This window comes from Neophocaena asiaeorientalis, unplaced genomic scaffold, assembly GCF_003031525.2.
Source record: "Neophocaena asiaeorientalis asiaeorientalis breed wild unplaced genomic scaffold, Neophocaena_asiaeorientalis_V1.1 scaffold828, whole genome shotgun sequence".
NCBI classification, from domain to species: domain Eukaryota; kingdom Metazoa; phylum Chordata; class Mammalia; order Artiodactyla; family Phocoenidae; genus Neophocaena; species Neophocaena asiaeorientalis.
In genome coordinates, this window is record NW_020175443.1 from 571420 (window position 1) to 597324 (window position 25905).

The 25905-nt window shown below is 49.1% G+C and overlaps 1 protein-coding gene across 2 annotated transcripts in view; it reads right to left on the minus strand.

Moving 5' to 3' along the window:
* AP1B1 (adaptor related protein complex 1 subunit beta 1) overlaps positions 1–25905 on the minus strand; it is a 51705-nt gene that overhangs the window by 16897 nt on the left and 8903 nt on the right. For both annotated transcript variants that reach the window (XM_024767992.1, XM_024767991.1), the window contains exons 2-11: positions 16224–16286; positions 12310–12415; positions 9724–9859; positions 8708–8953; positions 7297–7487; positions 6039–6260; positions 3436–3556; positions 2983–3078; positions 1856–1971; positions 1344–1509 (exon numbers count right to left, since the gene is read on the minus strand). In XM_024767992.1, coding sequence (XP_024623760.1) covers positions 1344–1509; positions 1856–1971; positions 2983–3078; positions 3436–3556; positions 6039–6260; positions 7297–7487; positions 8708–8953; positions 9724–9859; positions 12310–12415; positions 16224–16260 — 1437 coding nt within the window. In that variant the 5' untranslated portion in view covers positions 16261–16286. The remainder of the gene's footprint in view (positions 1–1343; positions 1510–1855; positions 1972–2982; positions 3079–3435; positions 3557–6038; positions 6261–7296; positions 7488–8707; positions 8954–9723; positions 9860–12309; positions 12416–16223; positions 16287–25905) is intronic.

Below are 25905 nucleotides of genomic sequence, written 5' to 3' on the forward strand. Positions count from 1 at the left end.
TGAGCCTGTGTAGCACAACTACTGAAGCCGTGTGCCTAGAGCCCGTGCTCTGCAACAAGAGAAGCCACTGCAATGAGAAGCCTGCGCGCTGCAACGAATAGTAGCCCCTGCTCGCCACAACTAGAGAAAGCCCGTGCACAGCAGTGAAGACCCAACACAGCCAAAAATAAATAAAGAAATTTTTTTAAAAAGTGAGAAGGATATATATATATATAGTTGATCCTCATTATTCACAGAGGACACATCTGCAAATTTGTCTGCCTGCTAAAATTTACTGGTGACCCTGAAATCAGTGCTTGTGGCGTTTTCACGGTCATTCACAGACATGCACAGCAGTGAAAAATTTGAGTTGCCTGAAGTACACATTCCCAGCTGAGGTCGAGTGAGGCGGTGCCCTGCCGTCTGTCTCAACTCTCATATTGTAAACAAGTGACTTCTTCACAGTCTACTTAGTGCCATGTCTTTCACATTTTGGTGCTTTTTGTTGGTGATTTTGCTGTTTAAAATGCCCCCACCCCACCCCCAGTGTAGTGCTAAAGCGCTATCTGGTATTCCTAAGCGCAAGAAGGCTGTGATGTGCCTTTTAGAGAAAATACATGTGTTAGACGAGCTTTGTTCAGGCGTGAGTTACAGTACTGCTGGCCACGAGTTCAATGCTAATGAATCAACAGTAATATATTAATAAATAAGGTGTCTCTAAACAGAGACACACATAAAACAAGGTTTACCTTGACCAGCTGATAAAAATGCTGTGACTGGGGTTTGTAGGAACCCAACTCTATATTTCTCCTGGAAGCAATGGTTTAGCACTTACTAAATCAGTGTTTGACTTTATGTAATATAAGTGCCACAAACGATGAAAATTGACTATTCATGTCTCTGTAGAGGAACTGGCTAGTGTGTTCCTAAACTCTCTCTCTGGAAGTACCCACCAGAAACCAATAAATAACATGGTGTTCTCCAGGAGAACTTGTGACCAGGAAAGTGGTAGGAAACAGAATTTTCACTATATATCCTTTTGTGTCTTTTCAATTTTGAACTAAGTCAATGTACTACCTATCCAAACATAAATACAAAATTAAAACAAAACCAGAAACTTTTGCAGTCTTTAATATCCACCACCACAGAGTGTCCTCACATGTCCCCTTTAGGTACCGCAGTGTGGGAGGCAAGGGGCCACACCTGTCACCCATACGGCACTCCTGTGTCTGTCCGCACCGTCAGTGCAGTTTTAGGAAGGGTAGGGCCCTGAGGCCTCCTGGCTGAGAGGAGGGTTTCAGGGCAGGAGGGACCGCAGGTGCTGAGCTGCTGGCCATGCCCAAGTCGGCCACCCAACATCTCACCTGGGTGCTCTCGTCATGGAAGCCCTCTAGGAAGCTCTCGAGCAGCTCATCCGCGTTGTCTATCCGCTCGGCGTACTCGCCCACTATCCAGATCATGGCGGCCCGGGCCTCAGGCTCGTCCAGGGAATCCAGGTTCTCGCACAGCGTGGCGATCACGCTCTCATACCTGGAGACCAGGGCACAGCCGGCACGTGAGCACTGAGGGAGCCCGGGCCACCCAGGGGAGGCCCGGGAGGGACCAACAGAGACGGGCAGCTGTCCCACAAGAGCCCGAGAGGCTGGCAAGTAACAGGATTTGAGTTTTATCCTTTACATTTCAGTTCTTATTTGGGCCTGGGGAGCAGAGCAGGGGCGGCTCAGGAGAAATAAGAAAAAAATAAAGGGTTTCTTTTGAGAATGCTGTTTACGGCAGAAAAATAAGGAAGAGGGAGAGGCTCCTTGCTTTTCCTCCCCACCAGTCCGTCCCCGGCAGAGCCACAACACCCTCATGGGGCGGGGGGGCAGCCACATACTTGTTGGGGTACTTGCGGAAGATGTCCTTGATGACCACGATGGCTTCCTGGACCACGTAGTTGACCTTGGTCTGGATGAGATCGAGCAGCGTGCTCACGCAGCGCTCGGCAGATTGCTGTGTGGGAAGAGGAGAGTGTGGGCAAGGCCTTGCACCCACTTCCAGCAGAACCTCTGACCAACATGCCTTGGTCAAGGGCTCAGTCACACCTTGCCCACCTTCCTTTTCACAGCAGGAAAACAGGAGAACCCTCTCTGCAGGTAACAGGGGAGAATGAGTACAAAATGATGGTCCTGGGATGGCAGGGACACAGGGAGATAGAATTAGACTGAGGAGAAGGCCAGTAGAGCTTCTGAGAGCAGGGAGGGTCTTTGGAGCTCTTCTATGCCAAGCCCTGAGAGCAGGGTTTCACTTCTACTTGTTCCACAAAATGGGCTCCCGTGACCAGAAGCATTTAGGAGGTCTCTGCTTGGACCAGCCCTCCCCACACCCCTCTACTCCAACACGCTGCACTAGGCTCTATGGGAGAGATTTCTCAGACTGCCATCACGGGTGCCAAATGGAAAATGTCTCAAGGGGCTGGGCTGAAGTGACCAGCTGTCCCAGATCCCCTAGCCTCCAGGAGACCCATTTAAGGAGAGTCAGATCAGTAATCAAGGAACCTCTCCAGAGGCAAAGAATGGGAGGGACGAAGTGCCAGGACACAGGGGTCTGAATGACCCTTGGGAATTTGAAGATAAGGGCACATGGACAGCTGAATCATGGTATCTGCCAAAACGTCCAATAGGCAGAGCCCCTGCCCCAAAGCTCCACAAAGTGAGAGCTAAGTCTACCAGGGCCACCACCAGCTTGGGCTGCCACACTGTCTTAGCTAATGCTGCTGCAGACCCCTGACGATGACGGGCTAATTTCACCTGCAGCAACTCAGAGGCCCAAGGGAGATTACAGATGAGAAGGAGCCCAACCAAATCTGTACCGTGGGTACCTTGGGGGCTCCAGTTGTGACCCTCAGGCCTTCCTGGACCATGAGCAGCTGGCAGATTCTGCTGGAATCAGACTGGTTTCCTGGTTTCAGCTTCCTTTCCTTTCCTCCTTCCCCCCGCCAAGGACCGAGTCTCAGAGCCTCACCTCCACCTTGATGGCGCAACGGCCAATGGCTCGCACAGCCTTCCGTACAAAGTCCACATCCACCTCTGTCGCGTACTCTTTCAACTCCGCCAACACCTGTGGCCCAAAGATGCAGTTGGGGGAATCTGGCAGGGCAACCTCCTGGAACACCCCTGGGCTGTGGGTATGCACACACCCCTAGAAGGGTGGGATTCTGCCTCCTGTTCGAAGTGGAAGTTCCAAGGGAGGAAGAGAGCTGTCAGGTGCCCCAAGAGGAAAACAGGAAGGACTAGTTGGCAGGGATGGACAATCCTTAGTTTGGTTGATCTAGCTAACATATCCACCTAACTACCACTTCAATGGATGTGAAGTAATAACAGAGAGAACAAACTCTTTAATCACAAAAATATCAGTTAACATTTGTGGAGAGCTTGCTCACAGAGCCCGGTGCGCTGGGCACCACCCTCTGCTGACCTGGGCGATGTTGGCCTGGGAGGCCAGGCGGATCATGATGTCCAGCTTCTCCAGCTTCACGTAGATGGGGTCATTGTACTTCACAAAGAACACCTTCATCTCGTGCTTCAGGATCTCAGGCCTGGTGGTGGGCAAGTTGCCCGAAGAGCAAAGAGCAAGTCACAGGCCCTGTGAGAAAACCCTTCCACGTTTGCTAGGACATTTCTGGGGTCGGACATGGAAACTGACATCCATGAAAGTAGTCGCCCCCATGGCTGCACGCTCCTGGGCACAGGACCTGCCAACCAAGGCTCTGACCGGCCCCTGTGTGTCCAACCACATTCCAGGAAGGGAAGAGGGAATATGAGCAAGAAACAGTTCACATTCAAGAGGCCACAGGCATCAGGCAACAGGCTTGGGAGTCAGGCCTCAGTTCCAATCCTAGCTGCTGACCTCAGGCCCGTTTCCTCACTCACGAAATAGGACGCGTTCTGTGTCAGAAGCATTACCTTTGCAGGCCCGAGTTGCCAGTCTTAGAAAGGCCTGGCATCTGGGAATTCAGCTTTTGGGAGTGCTCTCACCATTCCCTAAATGATGAAGGTGGTTAACTGTGCCTTGACTGTTTGTATAAACAACATGGTTTTTGCTGAACACCTGCTTTCCTTCTAGGAGCCTGGAATTTTGGTAGGTGTCAGGCAGAGGGTGCCTTTATGACCCCTTCCCCCCAAAAAAAAACCCAGGGTGCTAAGTCTCAAACAGGCATCCCTGGGCAGAAACATTACACACATGCTGCTGCACTGTCGCTGGGGGAGGAACATGCTCTGTGTGACCCGCCATGGGAAGCCTGCACGAGGATTCCTCCAGACTCCACCTGTCTTTCTCCCTCATGATCCAGCTGTGCAGCCCTACAAGGTCGATGATAAACCTCAGCTATGAAAACAATGATATGCTGTCTCCTGTGAGTCCTTCTAGTGAATCTCTAAGTGTGTGTGTGTGTGTGTGGGGGGTGGGGGGGTGGTCCTGGGAACCCCAGCACAGAGACCTACATAACAGGGCTGTTGTGAGAGGTAGATGCAAAGCATCTAGCATGGTCCATATCTGCCTCAGAGAAGGCACTTGCTAGGCAGGAACTGTCACCAGTGTCATTGCTCCTTCCTCACCAGCACCACCCACCTCATTTTTCTTAGCTGAGGAAACCTGAGGGGGGAGGGGCCTGCCCTAGGTCACACATCTAGTGCTAATAAGGGTGGGAGCAAGATGAGAGTCACCTCCCCTACCTGACTCCTACTCCCGCACCCTTCCCAGAAAAGAGAGCAGGAACAAAAAGGAATGAGGACAGATGGTGAAGAGGCGAGAAGATCCAGCAAAGAGAAAGGAGGGACCCTGCCCAGGGTGGTCCTCAGTGCTGCTGAGCAGGCTGCGGGGAGGTCCTGGCAAAGCGAGGCAGGATCCTGAGCTGGGCGGCAGAAGTTGTGATTTCTGCCATCAGGACTCGGCACAAGCTACCCAACAGCATGTTGGGTCTGGGCCTGGTAGTGCCTCAGCAACAGGGTCAACTTCTTAGGAGGTTTGCCTTGTTAAATATAGCACAGGGAGCCCCTCCTGCTGATTGGGATCCACAGGTCACGACACCTCACTAAACCCCACACTGCAACTGTGAATCCCTAGTCTCATCCCTTTGTTCAGGCACTCAGAAAGCTTGCCCCAATTTACCTCCCAAACCTTCGCAAATGTCTGAATTCCACTGATTTTTCTGGGCCCCCATGTGTGTACTAAGAACCAGACTGAAGCTATAAAGACAGGGAGCATGTGTGGTCTTCCACACATGCTCCCTGTCCACAAGAGGCCCTTGTTCTGCTTTTGAGTTAGTTGCTGATCCAGCCATTTGACCAAAGAGGCTGGAAGTAGAACTGCAGAGTCTGGCCCCACTCCACGGAGCTGCCCGGCACCCTTACTGGATTGGTCCTTGTTTCTTAGCCCAACCCACCCCGGTGTCAGGTACCTTCCCTTAAGCAGTGGCTCACTACTGTGGTCATTCCTACTGGGTGGACTGAAACTGGCTGCTCAGCATTCTGAGTGGCCCTGAGGCTAATGCAAAATCCATGGTGCCTCATCTTGGAGTCCTCCAGCCTCTAGAGCTATGGACTCTTACCCAGGAAAAATGAGTGTGCGCACACATACACGATCTTACAGCCTGTTTCAGGAAGGCTGTGTGGACTGTGGACCATCCACTCTCCAAGGTTAAGAAGTGCACGCTAGCTTTTATCTGGCATGCTACCTGGTTAGGCTAAGCCGAGGTTTCCCAACGTCAGCACTACAGACTTTTTGGCATGGATAGTTCTATGTGGGGGCAGAGCTGTCCTGTGTACTGTAGGATGTTGAGCAGCATCCCTGGCTTCCACCCACTAGATGACAGTAGCAGCCCCCACTGTGACAACCAAAAATGTCTCCAGACATTGTCAAATGTCCCCTGTGGGACAAAGATGCCGATGGCTCAGAACCCCTGGGTTAAGCTGTTGAGACATCCTGCACGGTGACAGGTCACTTTCCCTTCAGAGCCCCTGTTCCCAGCAGGAGACCCCCCCACCAGGGCACACACTACCCATATGTGGTGGTCCCAGTACCTTTTCTGCACGATGAGGTTGATGTTTCGCAGGGCCACGTACTGCAGCTCCGGTTCGGCCGACAGCAGTGTGACCAGGGGCGGGGCCAGCTTCTTGAGCAGCGTGCCATAGTAGTCCAGGTCCTTGGACAACATCTCCATGAACTTCATCAGCACCTTCACAGCAGACAACACTACAGCAGAGTTGGCGTGGGAGAGCCTGGGGGTGACCCGCTCACAGATGCTGCAGTCCATTCCAAGGGGGACAAATAGGAGAGACAAGCAAGGGGAAACACCCTGTTTTTAGTTATCAAGATAGCTTGTCTTCTGTAGGAGGAAGACCTAGCTCCTGGTTCTGTTTCCTGCTAAATGATCCCAAGCAGCTTAAAACCACTCTGAGCCTCAAGTTTCCTCATCTAAAAAAATGGAGATGATGATGCCAACTTCACACGGTTGCTGGTGGCTTAAATGAGACATTGCATGTACAGCACTGAGCACAGTGCCTGGCAGTCAGTAAACACTGGATGAATGTCAACTCACGCCCTTCTGTTGTGAGGGCATTCAAAAGGGGCAGGAGGGCTTCCCTGGTGGCGCAGCGGTTGAGAGTCTGCCTGCCGATGCAGGGGACATGGGTTCATGCCCCGGTCTGGGAGGATCCCGTGTGCCGCGGAGCGGCAGGGCCCGTGAGCCACGGCTGCTGAGCCTGCGCGTCCGGAGCCTGTGCTCCGCAACGGGAGTAGGCCACAACAGTGAGAGGCCCGTGTACCGCAAGAAACAAAAACAAAAAAAAAGGGGCAGGATACCATGTTGGTTAGGACCAAGAGTCAGGGGAGACCCAGCTGGGTGACCTAGGTGATTTCTTCCACCTCCCTAAGTCAGAGTTTCCCTACCTGTAAAACGGGGACAGTGATGGGGCTGCCTTCACAGTTTCTTTAAAGATTATCTAACGCGTAGGAAGCACCCAGCAGAGCCCCAGGCACCCAGTAAGAATTCAACGAGTGGTGGCTCTCATGCTGCTGTCCACCTCTTTCCTCAGCCCGCAGTGACCAAGACCTCTCTGTCAGCTCCCAGGTCAGGCCCTGGCTTCTGTTCTGTGCCTTCAGTGAGCAGTGAGCTGACTGCCTGAAGCAACACCACTGTCAACCTGCTTGCTCTGTGTCTGAGGATGGTCTGTGGGGCAAGGCCTGGAAAGAAGCCCCCCGGAGGCCTGCGGCCAGCTCATGGTTGGAGCCTCCCACCCCAGGGCTTGGCAAGGCTGGCAAGCAAGGGCAGCCTCCTACCTCTGGGCCTCCCGGTCGTCCTTGGGTGTGTAGTTGGCCAGGCAGTCCAGGATGAAGATCTGGCCCCACTCGGTGCACTCGTTCAGGGCTGTCAGCAGCTTGTTAATGGACTGCGGGTTCAGATCAAGCAGGTTGCTGCTGGGGTGAGATTCGGCGATCTCCGAGAGGGCAGCCACTGCGTTTGCCACCACCTGGTTGAGAGGGTAGAAGTGACAGAGGCTGGGATGCTGCTCTCAGGACAGGGAGGTAGTGAGGCTAATGATGTTGGCCAGTCAGAGCTCAAACATCCTGAAAGGAATATGACCTGAAGGGCAGGGTCTGGAGCACCAAGACCCACTCCAAGCACGCACCCTACTGACTCCTCTGTAAGCTGAAACTAAAGTCAGTGCACCTGACAATAAAGAAAAACACAAAACAAGAAAGATCTAGCTCCAGGTTCCTGCAACAGATAGTGCTCCCTGTTACCTAACATGCAGTCCCGCTCTACCAGCTACAGCAGCTCACTGTGGGAGCTGACAACTGTGCTTCTCAGAGCTAGAAGGTTCCTCCTGCAGAGCCCCTCAGGGGCTGGAGCACAGAGGGGTTGCCAGGTGAATCTCTGGGGCTGCAACCCATTTCCACCAGAGCAGCTGTTTTTATGTGTTTTCTGCGTGGTTTTCAACTTTCCCGTAATCAAGCAATGCTCCCACGGCCATCGTCGTACTGGCCACTTGGCACCCGCGTGTGATCAGTGTTTCAGAGGGACACAGAATGAGACGTCTGGGCCGGGTGGGTTGTATACTTCATTTTAAACATGGCCCTACCGAACTGTTCTCCAAACTGCTGCCATCACCAGCCGTGAGGAGACCAGCTCCCCTCCCAGCTGCTTTCTGGTGCCCTGTCCTCCAGGCTACACTACTTCAAGGGTGATTCTCTACAACCCTGTAAAGAAGTGAGGAAAGGGAGAAGTACCTCACATTCAGAGCTCTCTGACAGTCTTGGTGAGAGGACGGTGACAATGACAGTGACTGGAAGGGGAAGGAGGGTACTAGTCTTGGGTGCACACCCACTGTGTGCCAGGCTGTGCCAGGCTATGCCAGGCACATTACCTTAACGGCTTAAGCCTCCCAACACCCCCGGCAGTCATGCAGAATTAGATCCATCTTACTAATGAAGAAAAGAGGACTCTGGAAGGTTAGGTAGGATGCCTGAGATCACACAGCTCCTTAGAGAGGGCTGTGCAGAGAAGGGAATTCAGGTCTAGCTCACTCCAAAGATGGCGCCCAAACCACTGCGGGTAGGAAAACAGCTAGCCCACCCAGCAGGGCTCTGACTTCCAAGAACTGGGGCTGCCTGGTGGAGGGTCAAGCAGAGGTCTTCCCAAGCAACCCTGGAGGTGGTGGAGGTGGCAGGGTGGGTGGCAGAGACTTACCATGGGGTTAGAGTCAGAGATGAGGTCTTTAAGGGTATCCAGGAAGCCCTGGTCCTCTACCAGCTGGGCATTGATGTCGTGGAGCTTGGCCACGCACACAGCCGCCGTCTTGCGCACATATGGGTCCTCGTCCTTCAGGCACTTCCGGAGTGGCTCGCATAGGTACTCTGTGATCTTGTCAACGCGGATGCAGCCCATGGTCCGCACAGCCAGGGCCCGGATCAGGGGGTTGGGGTCCTCACAGTCCTGAGGGAAACCAGCCATTGGCCGAGGGCAGGGGCGAGCTGAGCAACATTAGACAGCTGCTGTGGGATCTCCCACCGACTGCGGCCAACAGCACCGAAAGTAAGTGCCGTGTGTTTAGCACGTAGCATCTGTCAGATACCAGGCTTTGTACTGTTCCCTCTGATCCTCACAGCAGACACACAATACTGTTCCCATTTCACAGGTGAGGGAGCTAAGGCCCTCAGGAAGGTCAGGAGCTCACCCGGTCACAGAGCAGAGCCACAATTCAAGCCGCGTCCACCCAGCACCACAACCCTCAATCTTCCCACTGGGCCACAGAACCCTCATTTGCCCACATCTAAGCATCGACAGGGCTGGGGAGCTAAGGTTTTAAAGGTGCATAGAGCTGACAACGCAAGTCCCTGTTTCTCCTCAATCTGGAGGACAGAACATGCAGAAAGGAGTGAAGTCTAGAAGGGCAATACGGAAGCCCTCAAACACATGCTGCATCCTCAGCTGGCAAATGACACAGGGCCATGGCTCACCCCAGGGCACACGGGGATCGAAAGGCCTGGGGCGACCTCACATGGAATGAGTTAGCAGGGTCTGTAGCATCAGATTTTCTGGAGACAACGGGAGCCCTCTGCTGGAGGAAGAGGCCCCCAGGCTGGAAGTCAGACGGCCTGGAAAGGATCCTCCGTGTTTCTACCCAGGGCTGTAGCGCCCCACCCCTGGAGACTGAGGGGAGATGGAGCAGTGAGCACCCAGCCCCACACCAAGCTTCTACTTACCTTCACAAAGGTGTTGACGGCCATGATGGCCATGTCGGGCTGACTCTTGGCATAGTTCATCAAGTACAGGTACACCAGCTTTTTCAGCTCCAGGTTGTCCGTCTGCATACAGTTCACCACGTCGGGGAAGAGGGCACTGGCAGGTCAAAGTAGCGTCAATGTGGGAAAGGTGAAAAAAAGAAGAGGAAGACTTTTCAGGCAGCTAATGGGGGCTGGGGAGGAGGGTGAGTGGGAAGGAGGGAAGGAAAACATAACAGGACTTCTTAGTAAAAGGCAGGGCAACAGCTCCATTAACGTGAACATCTGTTGGTAGAAATGGAATTCCAAAGGGTGATTTTAAAAGCAAAGAAGTCCTCTGTTCTTTACACAGGGTTCAAACATGAGCTCTAGAGCCCATCTGACCTGGCTCAAACCCAGCTCTGCCTCTTGCTGGCTGAATCAAGTTGGGAAAATTCTTTTATCCCCAGCTTCAGTTTCCTCATTTGCAAGAAAGATATAACAAAACCCCATTTCACAGGGCCCTTGTGATAACTGAAAGAGACAACATACTTAAGGTATCTAGTCCTTGACATCTAGGAGTTGCTACAGAAATGAAAACGATTGTTTTTCCTTCTCTGATACTTGACATGGCCACTTATATTGGGCTGCTGGTTGCAGAGGGCTTAGGAGAGCAGGGGTAGGCTGGGCTGCAGTCACTACAAGGCACCCACTAAGAACCAGCCCATGTGTACAGAGCACGTGCTACACACCAGGCTTGGTGCTAGGGGCTTTACATAATGATCTCGTTTAACAGCCCTGAGAAGTCAGTGGATTATCCCCACTTTACGGAAGACAATACTGAGGTTCACAAATATCAAACAACTGCCTAAGGCACCAGGTCTGAGTCACAGCCCATGCTCAGGACCACTGTTATACTGGGCAGAACCCTTCCCAACATGGTACCCCACAGTCCCAGGGTCACAGGCCCCTTGACATGTGAAATATGGTTAGTGGTCAATTTTCTGTCTCTGGAATTATCTATCACCCCCCTTCTCAATTTTCGTGATTTTATGGGCGAGGACCCAGTAACACAGACTTAAGAGGTCAAAGTGAATTTCCTGAGCCCCGACAGGCAGGAGAGTCCAGTCAGTGCTGAAGCTGATGCATCACCTTGGAAGATGACGAACCAGGAAAGGGGGGAGCTGAGAGGCCTGACTTGCTCTTTTGGGCCCGTCACATCAGCAAAACAAGCTCATTTGAGATGACAGGGGTGCCTCCTCTGTGACAGGGGTGTTCTAGTTGAAGGAAAGCAGCTTTGTCCTGGGAAGAATCTGTCTTGGAAGGAGGCCCAGTTTTCCAGCAGACACCTGATTCCTTTGCCACTGTGTCCTCAGCAGGGTTCTCTGCAGAACTGTTTCTACTGTGTGCTGTCAGGAGGCCCCTTATGAGCACGGCAATGGGACAGGGAAATCCATGGAGAAGTCCGGAGCTGTGGGTTCCTGCTGAGGGATCCAGATGGGGAGCTGCTCCACGTCAGCACCCAGGCCTATAAGGCACAGGACTGGGCACCAAAAGGGCCCAAAGGAGAGGGAATGGGGGAAAGCACCCTGGGTTTGGATTTCAGAAGGGCTGAGCATGAGTCCAGTTCCTCCATTAACCACGTGACCATGGGGCAGTCATTGTTTCTGGTTTCTTTGGCAGGAAAAATATCCTTACCTACAGTATGGGAATTGCTAGGAAAACATTTAAAAGTGTTTTGCTGACTCTCAAACACTGTGCAAGTGTTAAGTTGTCACAGAACCCAGCTCCTGTCCTTGGGGACTCAACAATGTGGTGGGCAGGTAAGCACAAGTATACATAAGAAGAGGACAGTCTACAATTAGTGCCAGGCGACAGGAACACAGCAAATGCTGCGTGTTCAGGGTAGTCAGCTGGCATGATGAGGGAGGCAGCAGTGTAAATGGACAAGGGGAAGGGACATTCCAGGCTGGGGAGATGCATGAGCAAAGGAGTGGCCACAATTCTACATGTGATGTACTCTGGCAACAGATGCACACCAGGGGATGCAAACTGACAACAAATTTAACAAGCCCAACATGCAGGTGTGTTTTACTTGCACAGTGTTTATTTGTTTGTTTAGTATTATCTGGCAATTTTTTTTTTTTTTTTTTTTTTTCATCTTAACCATTGGACTGCCAGGGAATTCCCTCATCTGGCAATCTAAAACAAGGAGATTTAAAATGAAAAATCCAGATTCCCTTTTCTTTTTAAAAACCAAAAGACCTGGTCCCACTGGGGTCATTTTCCCCAGCAGGCAGCATCCTCTGGAGTTCCTGACAGGGCTCACAGCACATCCACTGCATTGCCTGTTGCCTTTTCGACCCAGCCCACTTCACTTGCTGCATTACTGCCTGACCCCATCAACATCTGAGCACATGACCCCTCTGCAAACAAAACTTTCTATTTGGAAAGATCTGAGAAGGGAGCTACACCAGGGGAGACATGGGTCCCTAGGGATATCTTAAAGGAGGGATCGAACTGGACCCAAGCTCAAAAGCTTCCCTCTGTCAGCTGCCTCCAGCTGCCAGCCAGCCTACCCCTGCACACCTGACGTCTTTGCCCACGGTCATGGACGCAATCACTTTCTTCACCGCCTCCTTCTTCTTCTCCTTCTTGTCACTGTTCAGCTCTGCCTTCAGCTCGAAGATCTCCCCTAAAAAAGGAGGCAGCATGAGTGATCCATTTCCACTCTGCCAAGGGGCGATTCCCAGTCTCCAACTTCCAAAAGAATGGGAGGGAGGCAGGGAAGACACTCTGTGCTGCCCGCTGAAGGCAGCTTCAGGCCCTGGCCCTGGTGGGCAGGCAGAAACAACTCTGAATTATCAGGAAGGAAGGTTGGAGATCACGTCAGATCGAGGGGAGAGGAGCCATGCAAGCTACAGAGGTTCTGAGGGAGACAAAAAATTTGCTGCCAGGTCCTGCTCAGCCAGATGGCTAAAAACATGCCGAGGGAAGCAAAGCTCTCCTCAGCCACCCGCACCCAAAGCCCTCAAGCAGCGTGGGATGGAACCTGGGGACTTAAGGTTTGAGGGAAAAGGGCAGGATTTGCTCAGTTTCAACACATAGGCTTTTCCTGTTTTCCTAGAGCTTCGAGTTAAAAGAGCTCACTCAGGGTTTCACTTCCTGATCCACAAGTGGTTGCTCGGCTCTGAAAATGGGAATTCAGCTGTCCCACGAGGGCTCTAGCATTTAATAAACTGTTCTTAAGAACTTGATGATCTGGAAAAAGCAAACGAGGAAGTAGGACTGTTCAGGGCCCTGCCATGGAGAGGTAGTCAGGGGCCTGATAACCCCAATAACAGGTTAAGAGGGCAGATGCTGGAGTGAGACAGACCTCCTGCCCTTAAACCAGCTGCAGCCAGCCTTTCCTGAGCCTTTCTCTAAGTCAGGCACCTCCCTAACTTCTTCCCACACCTTTTCTCATTGCATCCTCACAACAACTCCACACTTGCCCGCATTTTGCAGATGAGCAAATGGAGGCCAGAAGAGGTTCAGGAACTTGCCCAAGGACACAGCCATGAGGAGGAAGGCTAAGATTCAAAAACAGGTCTGCCAGCTCCAAAGCCCATGTGCTCTGGCCGAGCCAGGACATTCACCCTGCTTCTCTGAAACCATTTCCTTGTCTGTACTCTCTGCCTTGCCTGGGGCCTTGACTCTTCTCACATAACAGATGCAAAACGCTCAGCTCAGTGCCTGGCACTCAGTGGCCTGCATTAAAGGTGGTCACTATTATTACTAATTTACCACGTGAACCTCTGTCTTGGCTCCCTCTTTTGTAGGAGAGTCCCGGGCTTCCCTCTCAAGTTACTTGGGTTGGGGGTGAAGCAGAAACTATCATGTGGGGGGAAGTGCTAGAAGAAGTTCTAGATGGATTTACAGTGAAAAAAAGAAAACTAACAGCGTTTTTTTGCTTTGTTCTTTTTTGTTGTTGTTGTTTTTTGTTCTGTTCTTTTTTAAAAAATTATTTTAATGACTGAACAATGTGGTGTTCAGCAAAGACTTGAGATGAGAGACAGTAAGCAGGTTAATTAAGAACAATCATGCAGCACAGCCCGGGCAAGGCCACATTGAGGATATTGCTCAACAGAGCCAGAAGGAATCTGCAGACCTTGCAGTTCAAATCCAAGGCTCTGGAGAGCTGAAGGAACACACGCCCTTCTCCTCCAAGGGACTAAGGGGGCTGTGTCCCTGCTATGGGATCCAACAGACCATGTCACTGACCCTGGGCCTTGCTGCTGGGCTGCCCCTGCTTTGTTTGAGGTGTTTGGCAGATTCAGTACAACTGGCAGTCAATTGATGGATCTAGGCCTGAGTCACCTTGGCCCCAAGAAGGCTAGTGAGGTGATCCCGGGATCTGCCTGCTTCAGAAATGCTTCCTTCCTATAATGTGCCCCAAATCCAACCAGTTACCAAGCCTACCTCCTCAATCACATACGAGGCATCCAATTCTATCCCCAACACCCCCGCCTTCCTCCCCAGCTCAGGCAGCATCATCTCTCATGCGAACTGTGGTTCTGATCCCCTTGCCTCCCCACAGCCTCACCCACTTCGATCCTTGATTAGAATCTGCCTCTGACTTCCCCCTGCCTAAAACCATCAATGATGTCAAATTTGGTCCCAGATATTTCTCTAGATATTCTCCTCAAAAGAAAACCCATAAAAAAACCCCCACTACTGACACCTCAGTTTACTCGGCACTGTTCACCCGCTCTGACCTGGCTCACCAGGCACCACAAACCTCTCCAACCTTTCTTCCATCACACTCTTCAGTAACTTGTGCCTAGGCTTTCCTTGCCCTAATGGACCTGGGACAGCACTCACTCCACCCCACTTTATCTGTCTAGCTCCACCCCAACCCTCCCACGGGCCCCGCCCCTCCCTTATCACAGCACCCACTGCCCTTTAGAGTGATCACTACTTAATAAACTGTCCTCTCAGGCTTCCCTGGTGGCGCACTGGATAAGAATCTGCCTGCCAATGCAGGGGACACAGGTTTGATCCCTGGTCCAGGAAGATCCCACAGGCCGCGGGGCTGGAACAACTAAGCCCGTGCGCCACAACTACTGAGCCTGCACTCTAGAGCCTGGGAGCCACAACTACTGAAGCCCATGCGCCTAGAGCCCGTGCTCCACAACAAGAGAAACCACCACAATGAGAAGCCCGCACACTGCAACAAAGAGGAGTCCCTGCTCGCCACAACTAGAGAAAGCCCGCGTGCAGCAACAAAGACCCAACACAGCCAAAAATAAATAAATAAAATAAAAAATTTTTTAAATTAAAATAAATAAATAAATAGTCGTCTCTGCCCAAGGGCAAGCAAAGCCAGGTCAGAGACTCCGTTTGTCTCCTCCACTGCACATGGAAGAGACACAGGAAAACTGGCTGGACTGAGAAATGAACCACCTGACGAGGGGACTGCAGGTCCTGGCTCAGCTGACCCAACAACAAACTCTCCTCATCTGGTCAGCAGGCGAGTGTTAATCTCACTTGGAGGAAAGGAAGGAGGAAGGAAGGGCCAGCCAGAAAGATTGCTTACAGGGTTAAAGCACATTTGTCAGCCACTACAACCAACTCCATTTCCCGAAAAGCAAAATCAACTGTAATACCCAAACAATACAAGACTAGCTTAGCAAATTTTGATGCAGCAACTCAACAGACTGAGTCTTCAGAACTGTGGGGAAACGTTTATGATAATGCCAGATGAAAAACAGGATATAAACTCTGACTTCAACCACGTAAAACATGTGCCCAACGATAAGGACCAAACATGCACAGATACCACTGTGCAGTTGCTGACAGGATTGTGTGCTTTCTTTCCTCTGGGCGGTGGGGCGTCATTTTTAACAACTTAAAGCCATGGGGAACAAAAGAGGGCTTTTTTCTATACGTGGAGCTAATGCTTTCTCCTTCTGGAATTCTGAAAGAAGTAGTCGTACTTCTTACACCATCCACAGTTCAAATTTCTGGATCCACAAGGTTCAAAATGCTCTCAGTGATTCTTGCCACTTGCTTCCAGGCCTCCACACGCCCTCACCCCCCACTACCACAGGGAGCAAGCAGAAGGGTCGGGCAAGGAAAGAAGAGGATAAGACCCCACAATGGGGATGTCCCTGCTGGTGCAGTGGTTAAGAATCCGCCTGCCAATGCAGGGGACATGGGTTTGAGCCCTGGTCCGGGAAGAGCCCACATGCCACAGAGCAGCTAAGCCCGTGCACCACAACTACTGAGCCTGCGTTCTAGAGCCGGCGAGCCACAACTACTGAGCCCGCGTGCCATAACTACTAAAGCCCACACGCCTAGAGCCCGTGCTCTGCAACAAGAGAAGCCACTGCAATGAGAAGCCCGTGCACTGCAATGAAAAGTAGCCCCCATCTGCTGCAACTAGAGGAAGCCCGTGTGCAGCAACGAAGACCAAAGGCAGCCAAAAAAAAGAAAAGACCCCACAGTGAAACAAACAGTACCTTTCTTGGTTGTGGTGAAATATTTTGAGTCCGTCATTTTGGTCCCTTATCTGTGGCCAGACTCTGCAAGACAGAAAAGAGGTAACTTGCCCTTGTGTTCCATTCCATTTTCATTTCACAAGAGGGGAGAGGGATCCAGTGCATGCCTGATGAGGGGAGATAGCTTCTCATCTCTTTACTGGGCAAATGAACTGTTAGATAATGGCTGATTAGATTTTGGAGGGTAATTCCGAAGGATCTATCAAATTTTAAAATGTGCATATTCTTTGACCCAGCGATTTTACTTCTAGGAATCTCTCCCACAGAAATATCTGCACAGGATAAAAGGGTTTTATATCCTGCAGCACTGTCCATAACAATATACCACTGGAAATAACTTAAATGTCCATTGGTAGGGAATGGCTCAATACTTTGGAAGAGTCCACAGATTAAAAAGCACTGAACAATCATGGTTACAGCAGCCCCTCTGTGGTGCTCACTCTGCCCAGCACTAAGTGCTTCTCACATGTGAACTCACTGAAGCCTCATCACAGCCTCATGGACGTACTATCGCTATCATTGCCTATATAGTCAAAGACGCTTGGAAAACACCAAGGTTAAAAAGCTAGAGAGATTTCTTCTCTACCCAACTTTCCCAAGCTTCTCTAAACAGTGATAGGCTCTATTCATCTCTAGAGAGGGCTAGAAACTACACACTGCAGACTCTACAGCACTCCCCAAATCTGACTGGTCAGTTTTCTCAAAGCATCTCTCAGGACACCTCCTAGGGTTAAAACTCACACTGTGAAGTACTGGTCTAAGGCAACAGGGCAAAGAAAGTACCAAGGCCCTCTCATTCATTCAACAATTTGCTGAGCATTTACTATGTAACTTCAATAGTTTTTCTTGGTCAACAGATGAGAGATATAAGAAGCTACACAGGAGCCAAGTACCCTGGATGCATGGCAGAGGCTTCAGGGGTTGTTCTAACATTTACTAAGAAGCTATCATTTACTGAACCCCTATTAAAGCTTTACAAACATTATCTCATTTAATTCTACCAATAAAGTAATTGCTTTTACCCCCTTTTTAGATGAGGAAACTGAGGCTCAGGGATGTTAAGTAACTTGCCCAAGGTCACATGGCTTGTAAGTGGCTGGACTGGGAGACAATTTCAGGTCCATCTGAGCTCAGGACCTGTGCTCTAGAGAGGAGGGAATTCTGCTTCCCCATCTGAGAGAAAAGACAGAACCCTGAGAGTGGCTTAAGGACTCAGTCCAAAAAGCCATGAGACTTTCAACTTCCAGTCCTACCTATAGTTTCATATGGTACATAAAACCACACAACCCAAAGAACAGACATTTGCATGGAGAAAACTCACTCACTTGGTCCCTTCTGTTGCCTCTACAGAAGAGACTCAAACATGTAAACCATTAATATCTTCTTTCAGTTCATTGCTATCGGTGGGGGGAGATTAAGGTTACTCTTGGGATGGATGTGAGGAGTCAAGGAACATCTCAAAAGTCTCTGGAGGGACTTCCCTGGTGGCGCAGTGGTAAGAATCCACCTGCCAACGCAGGGGACATGGGTTCAAACCCTGGTCCGGGAAGATCCCACATGCCGCGGAGCAACTAAGCCAGTGCACCACTACTACTGAGCCTGAGCTATAGAGCCCATGAGCCACAACTAATGAAGCCCGTGCGCCTAGAGCCCATGCTCCACAACAAGAAAAGCCACCGCAATGAGAAGCCCATGCACTGCAACAAAGAGTAGCCCCTGCTCTCTGCAACTAGAGAAAGCCCATACGCAGCAACAAAGACCCAACACAGCCAAAAATAAATAAATAAAATAAATTTATTTTATAAAAAATCTCTGGAAACAATGGCAACACAGCTCTCCTGCAGTCCAACTGTATTTTTCCAGTTTAAGCCTGTATTTATGGCAGGATGGCAACAGGGCTGTTTCCCAACTGAGACACCTGCCCATAGGTTTTGTTTCAGTAACCAACAGGGAACCAATAAGTACTGCCTCAGGGCTGCCTTAAAGCCTTTGTGGATCCCATTAGGATAAAGGAATAAAGGCTTCACTGACAAAAGTATAAAGAAAAAGACACAATTCCACATTCCTTTTGCTTTGTCAGGTTGAAAAGGGATGATGGCACTTTTCTGTGGGAGCTGTGGGAAAGAGCAGAAGAGACCCCTGTGTCTGCTGATGCCAGTGCCACTGCGGGGCCACTAACTGCCAGTCTCGGCAGTGGAAGTCAGGGCTGCAAACAGATCCACAAAGGCAAGGACCCAAGTCGGCCTGGTCCACAGCTGCATCCATCCTCCACACAAGCTTGGCCAGGGTTCAGTCAATAGTTGCTGAAAGAAATGAAAAGTAGCCACTGAAAAGCCCATGAACCCTCAGCCTGCTCTCCGACAGCTGTGAGGTAACTAAGCATTTGTTTCCTACCGGAGTTTACATACATTAAAAATAATCTCATTTTGAGCACAGAGAAAGCCATTTTCTCAGAGAAACCTCACCAACCTAGAGGTTCTTTGTGGAGCTCTGAGAATGAGCAGGTAAAGAAGGCAATGGCATATCTGTCACACAATAAAAGGCTGTATGGCTTCAGAAGTCACAGGCCTGAGAGCATAACCAGAGGTATCCAGAATAGGAGAGTACCTTGGGTTTCCCAAGGTTAAATTTAGTTGAAGAAGAGGGATCAATGAAGGCAAGAGGGGCTAAAAATCACAGGCCAAAAAATCACAGAAAGTAACGTACAAACCCCTCCAACGTTAAATCTAGAAGGAAATCAAAGTGAACAAAGCAAAAACTACCTTAGATGTCCAACTTCAGCGCTGCCCAGAAATTCCTCCTTCTCTGGTAGAGGAGGGTGTCACAGGCGTTCCCCTCATCTGCAGGCACAACACAACATCCAAGGGCCCTGAATTCCCAGAACACAGCCTGGCAGATCTGTGTTGGATGCAACCACCCAGATGGAGGAAAGGGTGGGAAAATTTCTCTTTGGGGGATTAAAAAAAGCAAGAGAGCTGCAAGGTCAGCTAGTGAAGCCACCACAGCTGCTGATGCCCCTACAGCTGGAGCTTTTGATGACACTCTTCCTTTTACAGGTGCTAAGCAACTACTCACAAACTTAAACTGCCACCCCATGTGACGGCTGGCGCTGGCGGCCTCTTTCCTCCACAGTATCTATTTCGCATATCCCTCTGCAGAGGGCCCAGTGGGACTGCTGATGCAGAAATTGTATCCCTCTGAAGTTGTTTCACATACAGGAAATTAAGGTAGAGGAGGAAGGAGAAGATGGAGAGAAATGAAAATGCTTTTGCAAAGCCACCCCAGAGCACCGATTAAAAAACCTCACCTCACCATGAAAGATCACCAGCACCATGTGGATCTACTGAGGGTGGCTATCTCTGCATGTTCTTTCACCGCAGTTGCCTAGGGTATCAGCGCAAGAGAGATTTTTCATTCTCTCTGCAGGAATGGAAAAAACCCTACAGTTCAGTCAGACTTTGAGCTCAGACTTGCAGATGCCACAGGAAAGACTGGTGCTTTTCTTGGCCCTGCTCTCAGCCGTTGCTATGCATTGTATCCCTGCTAATGGAGGCCACAGGGGCCAAGACTCTGACCATGTACATGAGCCACAATTGAAAGCAAGCAGCCAATGTAGGCAAGAAAAAGCTTAGGGTTTGGATTCCATCTTTGGAAGTGGAAGAGCGCATTAAAAAAAGCAATAATTGGAGGGAATTTTTGTTTCAGAAGCTGCTCTGGCCAATGTGATGAGTCATTTCTGCTAAGGATACAGCATTCTATGCTGGGATACCCCTCAGTTTCAGTATTTACAGGCCAAGGAATGCCTGAAGGGGATGGCACTGTCCAAATTCAAAGCGGGGCACACCTGGGACCAGTTTGTCTTTGGAGGAGACACTGCTGCTGTCCCCACCTCTGTCCTCCCTCCCCACATCCATTCTCAGTAGATGACTCTGATGCCACAATCCCAGGGCCAGTTCCTGTTAATCTCACTTTTTTCTTGGTTTTAAATCCTACTGACAAGGGCTGCTTCCCTTGTCACTAGGTGTAAAGAAATGAACTGAGTAATAAGGCCTGAAACAGAGTAGTTTTCTCCTACGTTTTCTAGAATTATAAAGAAGTCCTTGGTGAGAATCACTGACGTACTGGCCAGGGACAAAGATGTAATTTAAGAGTGGAAAAATGAGGCCCTAGGAAGAAAAGGAAAGGAAAAAAACTCACAAAAAATATTGTCAGCTAAAGACTGAATTTTAGCAACTGGAGATAGGGTTGGGTTTAAGAAAAAAAGTCCTCAACGCTTTTAAAATTTTTGAGTCATCACAAATCTAAATGTAATTTTATGACCAGGAGATTAAAAATATCTTTCTGTGTTTTAAGCTAACAAAATGAATTTAAATCTATTAAAAAACACATTATGGGACTTCCCTGGTGGTCCAGTGGTTAAGACTCCATGCTCCCAGTGCAGGAGGCATGGGTTAGATCCCTGGCTGGGGAACTAGGATCCCGCATGCCGCACAGCGCCACAAAAAAAAAAAAAAAAAAAAAAATTTTTTTGGAGAAAATATTGAGGGGCTTCCCTGGTGGCGCAGTGGTTAGGAATATGCCTGCCAATGAAGGGGACATGGGTTCAATCCCTGGTCCAGGAGGATCCCACATGCCGCAGAGAAACTGAGCCTGTGCGCCAGAAACTGAGCCGGTGCTCTAGAGCCCGTGCACCACAACTACTGAGCCCACATGCCACAACTACTGAGGCCCGTGTGCCTGGAGCCCATGCTCCGCAATGGGAGAGGCCACCGCAGTGAGAAGCCTGTGCACAGCAACGAGGAGTGGCTCTTGCTTGCTGCAACTGGAGAAAGCCCGCACGCAGCAACGAAGACCCAACGCAACCAAGATCAATAAATTAATTAATTACTTTTTAAAAAAGAAAATATTGAATATATTTCAACTTTTCTCCAAGGTCTCAAACTTGCTAATAATAATTAACTGAAGAATACTGAGCTGAGGTTACAGTTTACTTCGTCTTTACAATTCAACTTCATCTCTTAAAAATGGGGAACTCAGGGACTTCCCTGGTGGCGCAGTGGTTAAGAATCCACCTGCCAACGCAGGGGGCACGGGTTTGAGCCCTGGTCCAGGAAGATCCCACATGCCGCGGAGCAACTAAGCCCGTGCGCCACAACTACTGAGCCTGCGCTCTAGAGCCCGCAAGCCGCAAATACTGAAGCCCGTGTGCCTAGAGTCCGTGCTCCACAACAAGAGAAGCCACTGCAATGAGAAACCCGTGCACCGCAATGAAGAGTAGCCCCCGCCCGCCACAACTAGAGAAAGCCCGTGCACAGCAACAAAGACCCAAAGCAGCCAAAGATAAATAAAAAAATAAATTAAAAAAAAAAATGGGGAATTTACCACTGACGGGATAATGTGAGAATGAAAGACACTGACAACTGCAAACATAAACATCGTAAATATGAAATTCTAGAATAAGTAGAAGAGGCAAAATTAACCTATAGTGACAGAAGTCTGATCAGTGGATGCTTCTAGGTGGGAAGGACTGATTTATGCGTGGGTGAAAGAACTCTAGGGGTGACGGAAATGATCTGTATTTTGATGCAGATACTGGCCAAACTGTACATGTAAGAGCTGAGCATTTCACTTGGTGTAAATTAAACAAACATTAGTTTTTAAAAAAAAAATAACAAAGTAGAACCCAATGCTGGAGAAGAAAAATAGAGCACTGTATAATCCAACGGAAATAAAGCCTTTCTGAGTATGACATAAAATCAAGAAGTCTTAAAAGATCTATGAATTCAATTATATAAAAATCAAGTTTTCCTGCATGGCCAAAACCAATAAAAACCAAATGGCGTACAAAACAAAAGAAACACACACCAAAAAAAAGTTGCATCACATCACAAAAGCTTATTTTCCTTAATACATAAAAAGTGACTACAAAGAGAAGAATGGCGAAGGATGTGACCCATTCATAGAAAATGAAATACAACGATTTAGGCTTACTTGTAAGAGAAATGGAAATTAAAATTACAATGAAATACCATCCATCAGCTATTGGATTGGTAAAGGCCCAGAAGTCTGCTAACACTCCTTGTTGGTGTTGATGTGGGGAAATAGATACCCTCATACGATGCTAGTGAGAGTCTAAATTGCTACAACCTCTATAGTAATTTGGCAACAGCAGTTACCAAAATTGCAAAGGTACTTACCCACTGACCTAGCAATTCTGCTTCCAGGAGTTTCTTCTATATGTATAAAACTATGTAGATACAGTTACTCATGTGGCATCCTTTATAAGAGCAAAACACTGTAAACACCTTAAATGTCCTCCCACAGAGGACTAACTGGTTTAAAACAGAAATGAAATTGAGCTATTTGTAATGAGGTGGATAGACCTAGAGTCTGTCATACAGAGTGAAGTAAGTCAGAAAGAGAAAGACAAATACTGTATGCTAACACATATATATGGAATTTAAGAAAAAAAAAATGTCATGAAGAACCTAGGGGTAAGACAGGAATAAAGACACAGACCTACTGGAGAACGGACTTGAGGATATGGGGAGGGGGAAGGGTGAGCTCTGACAAGGCGAGAGAGAGGCATGGACATATATACACTAACAAACGTAAGGTAGATAGCTAGTGGGAAGCAGCCGCATAGCACAGGGATATCAGCTCAGTGCTTTGTGACCGCCTGGAGGGGTGGGATAGGGAGGGTGGGAGGGAGGGAGACGCAAGAGGGAAGAGATATGGGAACATATGTATATGTATAACTGATTCACTTTGTTATAAAGCAGAAACTAACACACCATTGTAAAGCAATTATACCCCAATAAAGATGTTAAAAAAATAAAAAATTACGGCACTACATACAGACATGGGGAATACTGTGCAATCATGAAAAAGAATGAGGCAGTTCTACATGTACTTGTATGTAACACTCTCTAAGATGTTAAGTGAAAAAAAGCAAGATGAAAAACTATATGTAGTATACTACCATTTCTATTAAAAATTAAAATATTAATAAAACATAAATACCAAGTGTTTGCAAATGCATGGACTATCCTTGAAAGGGTAAATAAGAAAAGTGGACAGTGGTTGCCTCAAGAAAGGAAGCTGGATTACCAATGGTTGGGGTAAGAGACTGACCCTTCATCGTTTACCTTTGTCTATCTTGGGAATTTTATATCCTATGCATGTATCATCTCTTTTAAACATAATGCAGTTTAGAAAACAATGGTGCATCTAATTCAAAACACTATCCCCATCCCCGGGCTCCGCCTTCAGTCTCTGCTCAAACACCATTGCCCCAGAGGACCCCTCTCCAGACCCAGAAGGGCAGAAGCCTCCTCGACATTTGAGTCAATCATACTGTGGACTTCTCCACAGCCCTCCTCACAACTCTAATTTAGGATTTTTCCTGTTTAATGCTGTCAACCCAGTGACTGGCACAATGTCTGACATATTCCAGGAGTTCACCAAATGTTTGCTGACAAAATGAAAGGACAGGTTCCCAGAGAAGCTAGAAAACCAAGGGCCCATAATAGATCAAAACAACAGGACTCCCTGATGAGTGCCAGACAGCGACAACTGGGCAAACCGGGAACATGCGGCTTTGCAGCTAACTTTCCACAAACATGGCACGGCTGATCCAATGCCAAGATGGCTGCCAGGAATTCTAGCTTTGCTACCAACAGCTGTGTGACCCTGGGCAAATACCCCCCATCTCTGGGCCTTCCTTTCTCCAACTGTCAAACAAGAGAATTCAACCAGATCAATGGCTTTTCAAGCCCCACCCCCCAGCACCCCATTTCTAAATTGTTTAAAATAAAAGTGGAACTGCTCTGATTGAAGTAACGGTGAGGGCCCAGAGCCTGACTCATTTCACTATGCCCACTTTTCCCCCTCCTCACCGGGGGCCCTTCAGACACCCCATAGTTCCACAGAACAAAGTTTGAAGACAAAGTTTAAAGGACAAGATCCCTCCTGCATCTCATGTTCTATGATTCCTTGCTAGAGGTGGAATCCACTTCCTCACCAGCGTGTTCTTCCTGGGTATCAAACGAGAGAAAATGGAGCATGATCATTCACAGAGCATGACAGAAAACGTTTCCAAGGGGACAAAAAAGAAAACAAATTCAGAATGCAGCCAGGGCCAGCAAACCTCATTAGGTCTTCAGAAGGGAAAACAGTAACAAGCCAAGCAATTCCCCAAATGGCCAGCCAATGGCCAGGGGAGGACTTTTCTAGTCTCAGGGCAGTGGTTCATGTCAGAGCAGCCCATACTCTGCAGTCGGACAAGAAGCATGAAGTTGGCAGCACCAGCACAGTGGACTGTACGCCATCGGCATCCAGTGATGGAACCAGGGAGACTATCGGTGTAGTGAAACCAGCCAGAGAAGTTGAAGAAACGAAACGGGGAGAAAGACATCTGACAAGGTCTGATCCAGCTCCCAAGACCCATTTCTGAATTCAAGGATATCCGGGCAGGGAAAACTGATCCTTAAAAGTCTGTGTTGGTGGCTTCCAACTTCAGTGCTGAATTTCACTGTTAAACCCTTGCCTGATGAATAGCTTTCAGAAACCTGCTCAAGGACAGTCAAGACTAAGCTAGAGGGACTTCCCTGGTGGCGCATTGGTTAAGAATCCGCCTGCCAACGCAAGGGACACAGGTTCGCACCCTGGTCTGGGAAGATCCCACATGCCACAGAGCAACTATGCCTGTGCGCCACAACTACTGAGCCTGCGCTCTGGAGCCCGTGAGCCATAACTACCGAAGCCCACACTCCTAGAGCCCTGCTCTGCAACAAGAGAAGCCACTGCAATGAGAAGCCTGCGTACTGCAATGAAGAGTAGCCCCCACTCACCGCAACTAGAGAAAGCCTGGGCACAGCAATGAAGACCCAACATAGCCAAAAATAAATAAATAAACGAAATAATAGGGGCTTCTTCTGAACAAACCTTAAATCAATGAAGATGAGGAAACAGAGGCCAAAGACTAAAGAACTAGGCTCCTGAGACCTCAGTTTTCCCGCCTATACATTGGGAACACTTTCTGAAAATCTGTCACATTTTGGATATAGCATGTTTAACAGTGTGGAGCACCATCAGCTCCAAGCCTGCAACTGTGCCCCACACAGGAGCTCACACACAGTAGACAAAGAACAATCTTTTCCTGATGGCTCCTACAGATTCAGAGGGCAGGTGAAGGACTTCAGGGGAACAGCAGAGTAATCATGCCCTCCAGGTAACTGCCACCAGAGCTCTGAGGAGGAGACTTTGAGATGGGTGGAGCATCAAAGGAAGCCCTCTTGGATTAAAAGGGGCTTGGCTGGACATGAAAATATGTATCGGATTTGGAAAGGGTGGGGTGAAGGTGACATGGAGAAGACCCACAAGATGACAGCATAACAGGGAGTGAATTGAGAATAACTAAACCAACACAAACACTGGCTGGGGCACAGGTTCTGTGATAAGTAATTTAGAGCCCCTGTGTCATTTAATTCTCCAGTAACCTATTTAAAAATGAGGAGTTAGAGATGCTGAGAGAGGAGTGACATATCCAAGGCCAAAACAAGCACACATATTTAGGAGTCTGTGAGACCCCTGCTTGGCTGAAGGCAAGATCATGGCAGGGAAAGGAGCAGATGAGGTTAGT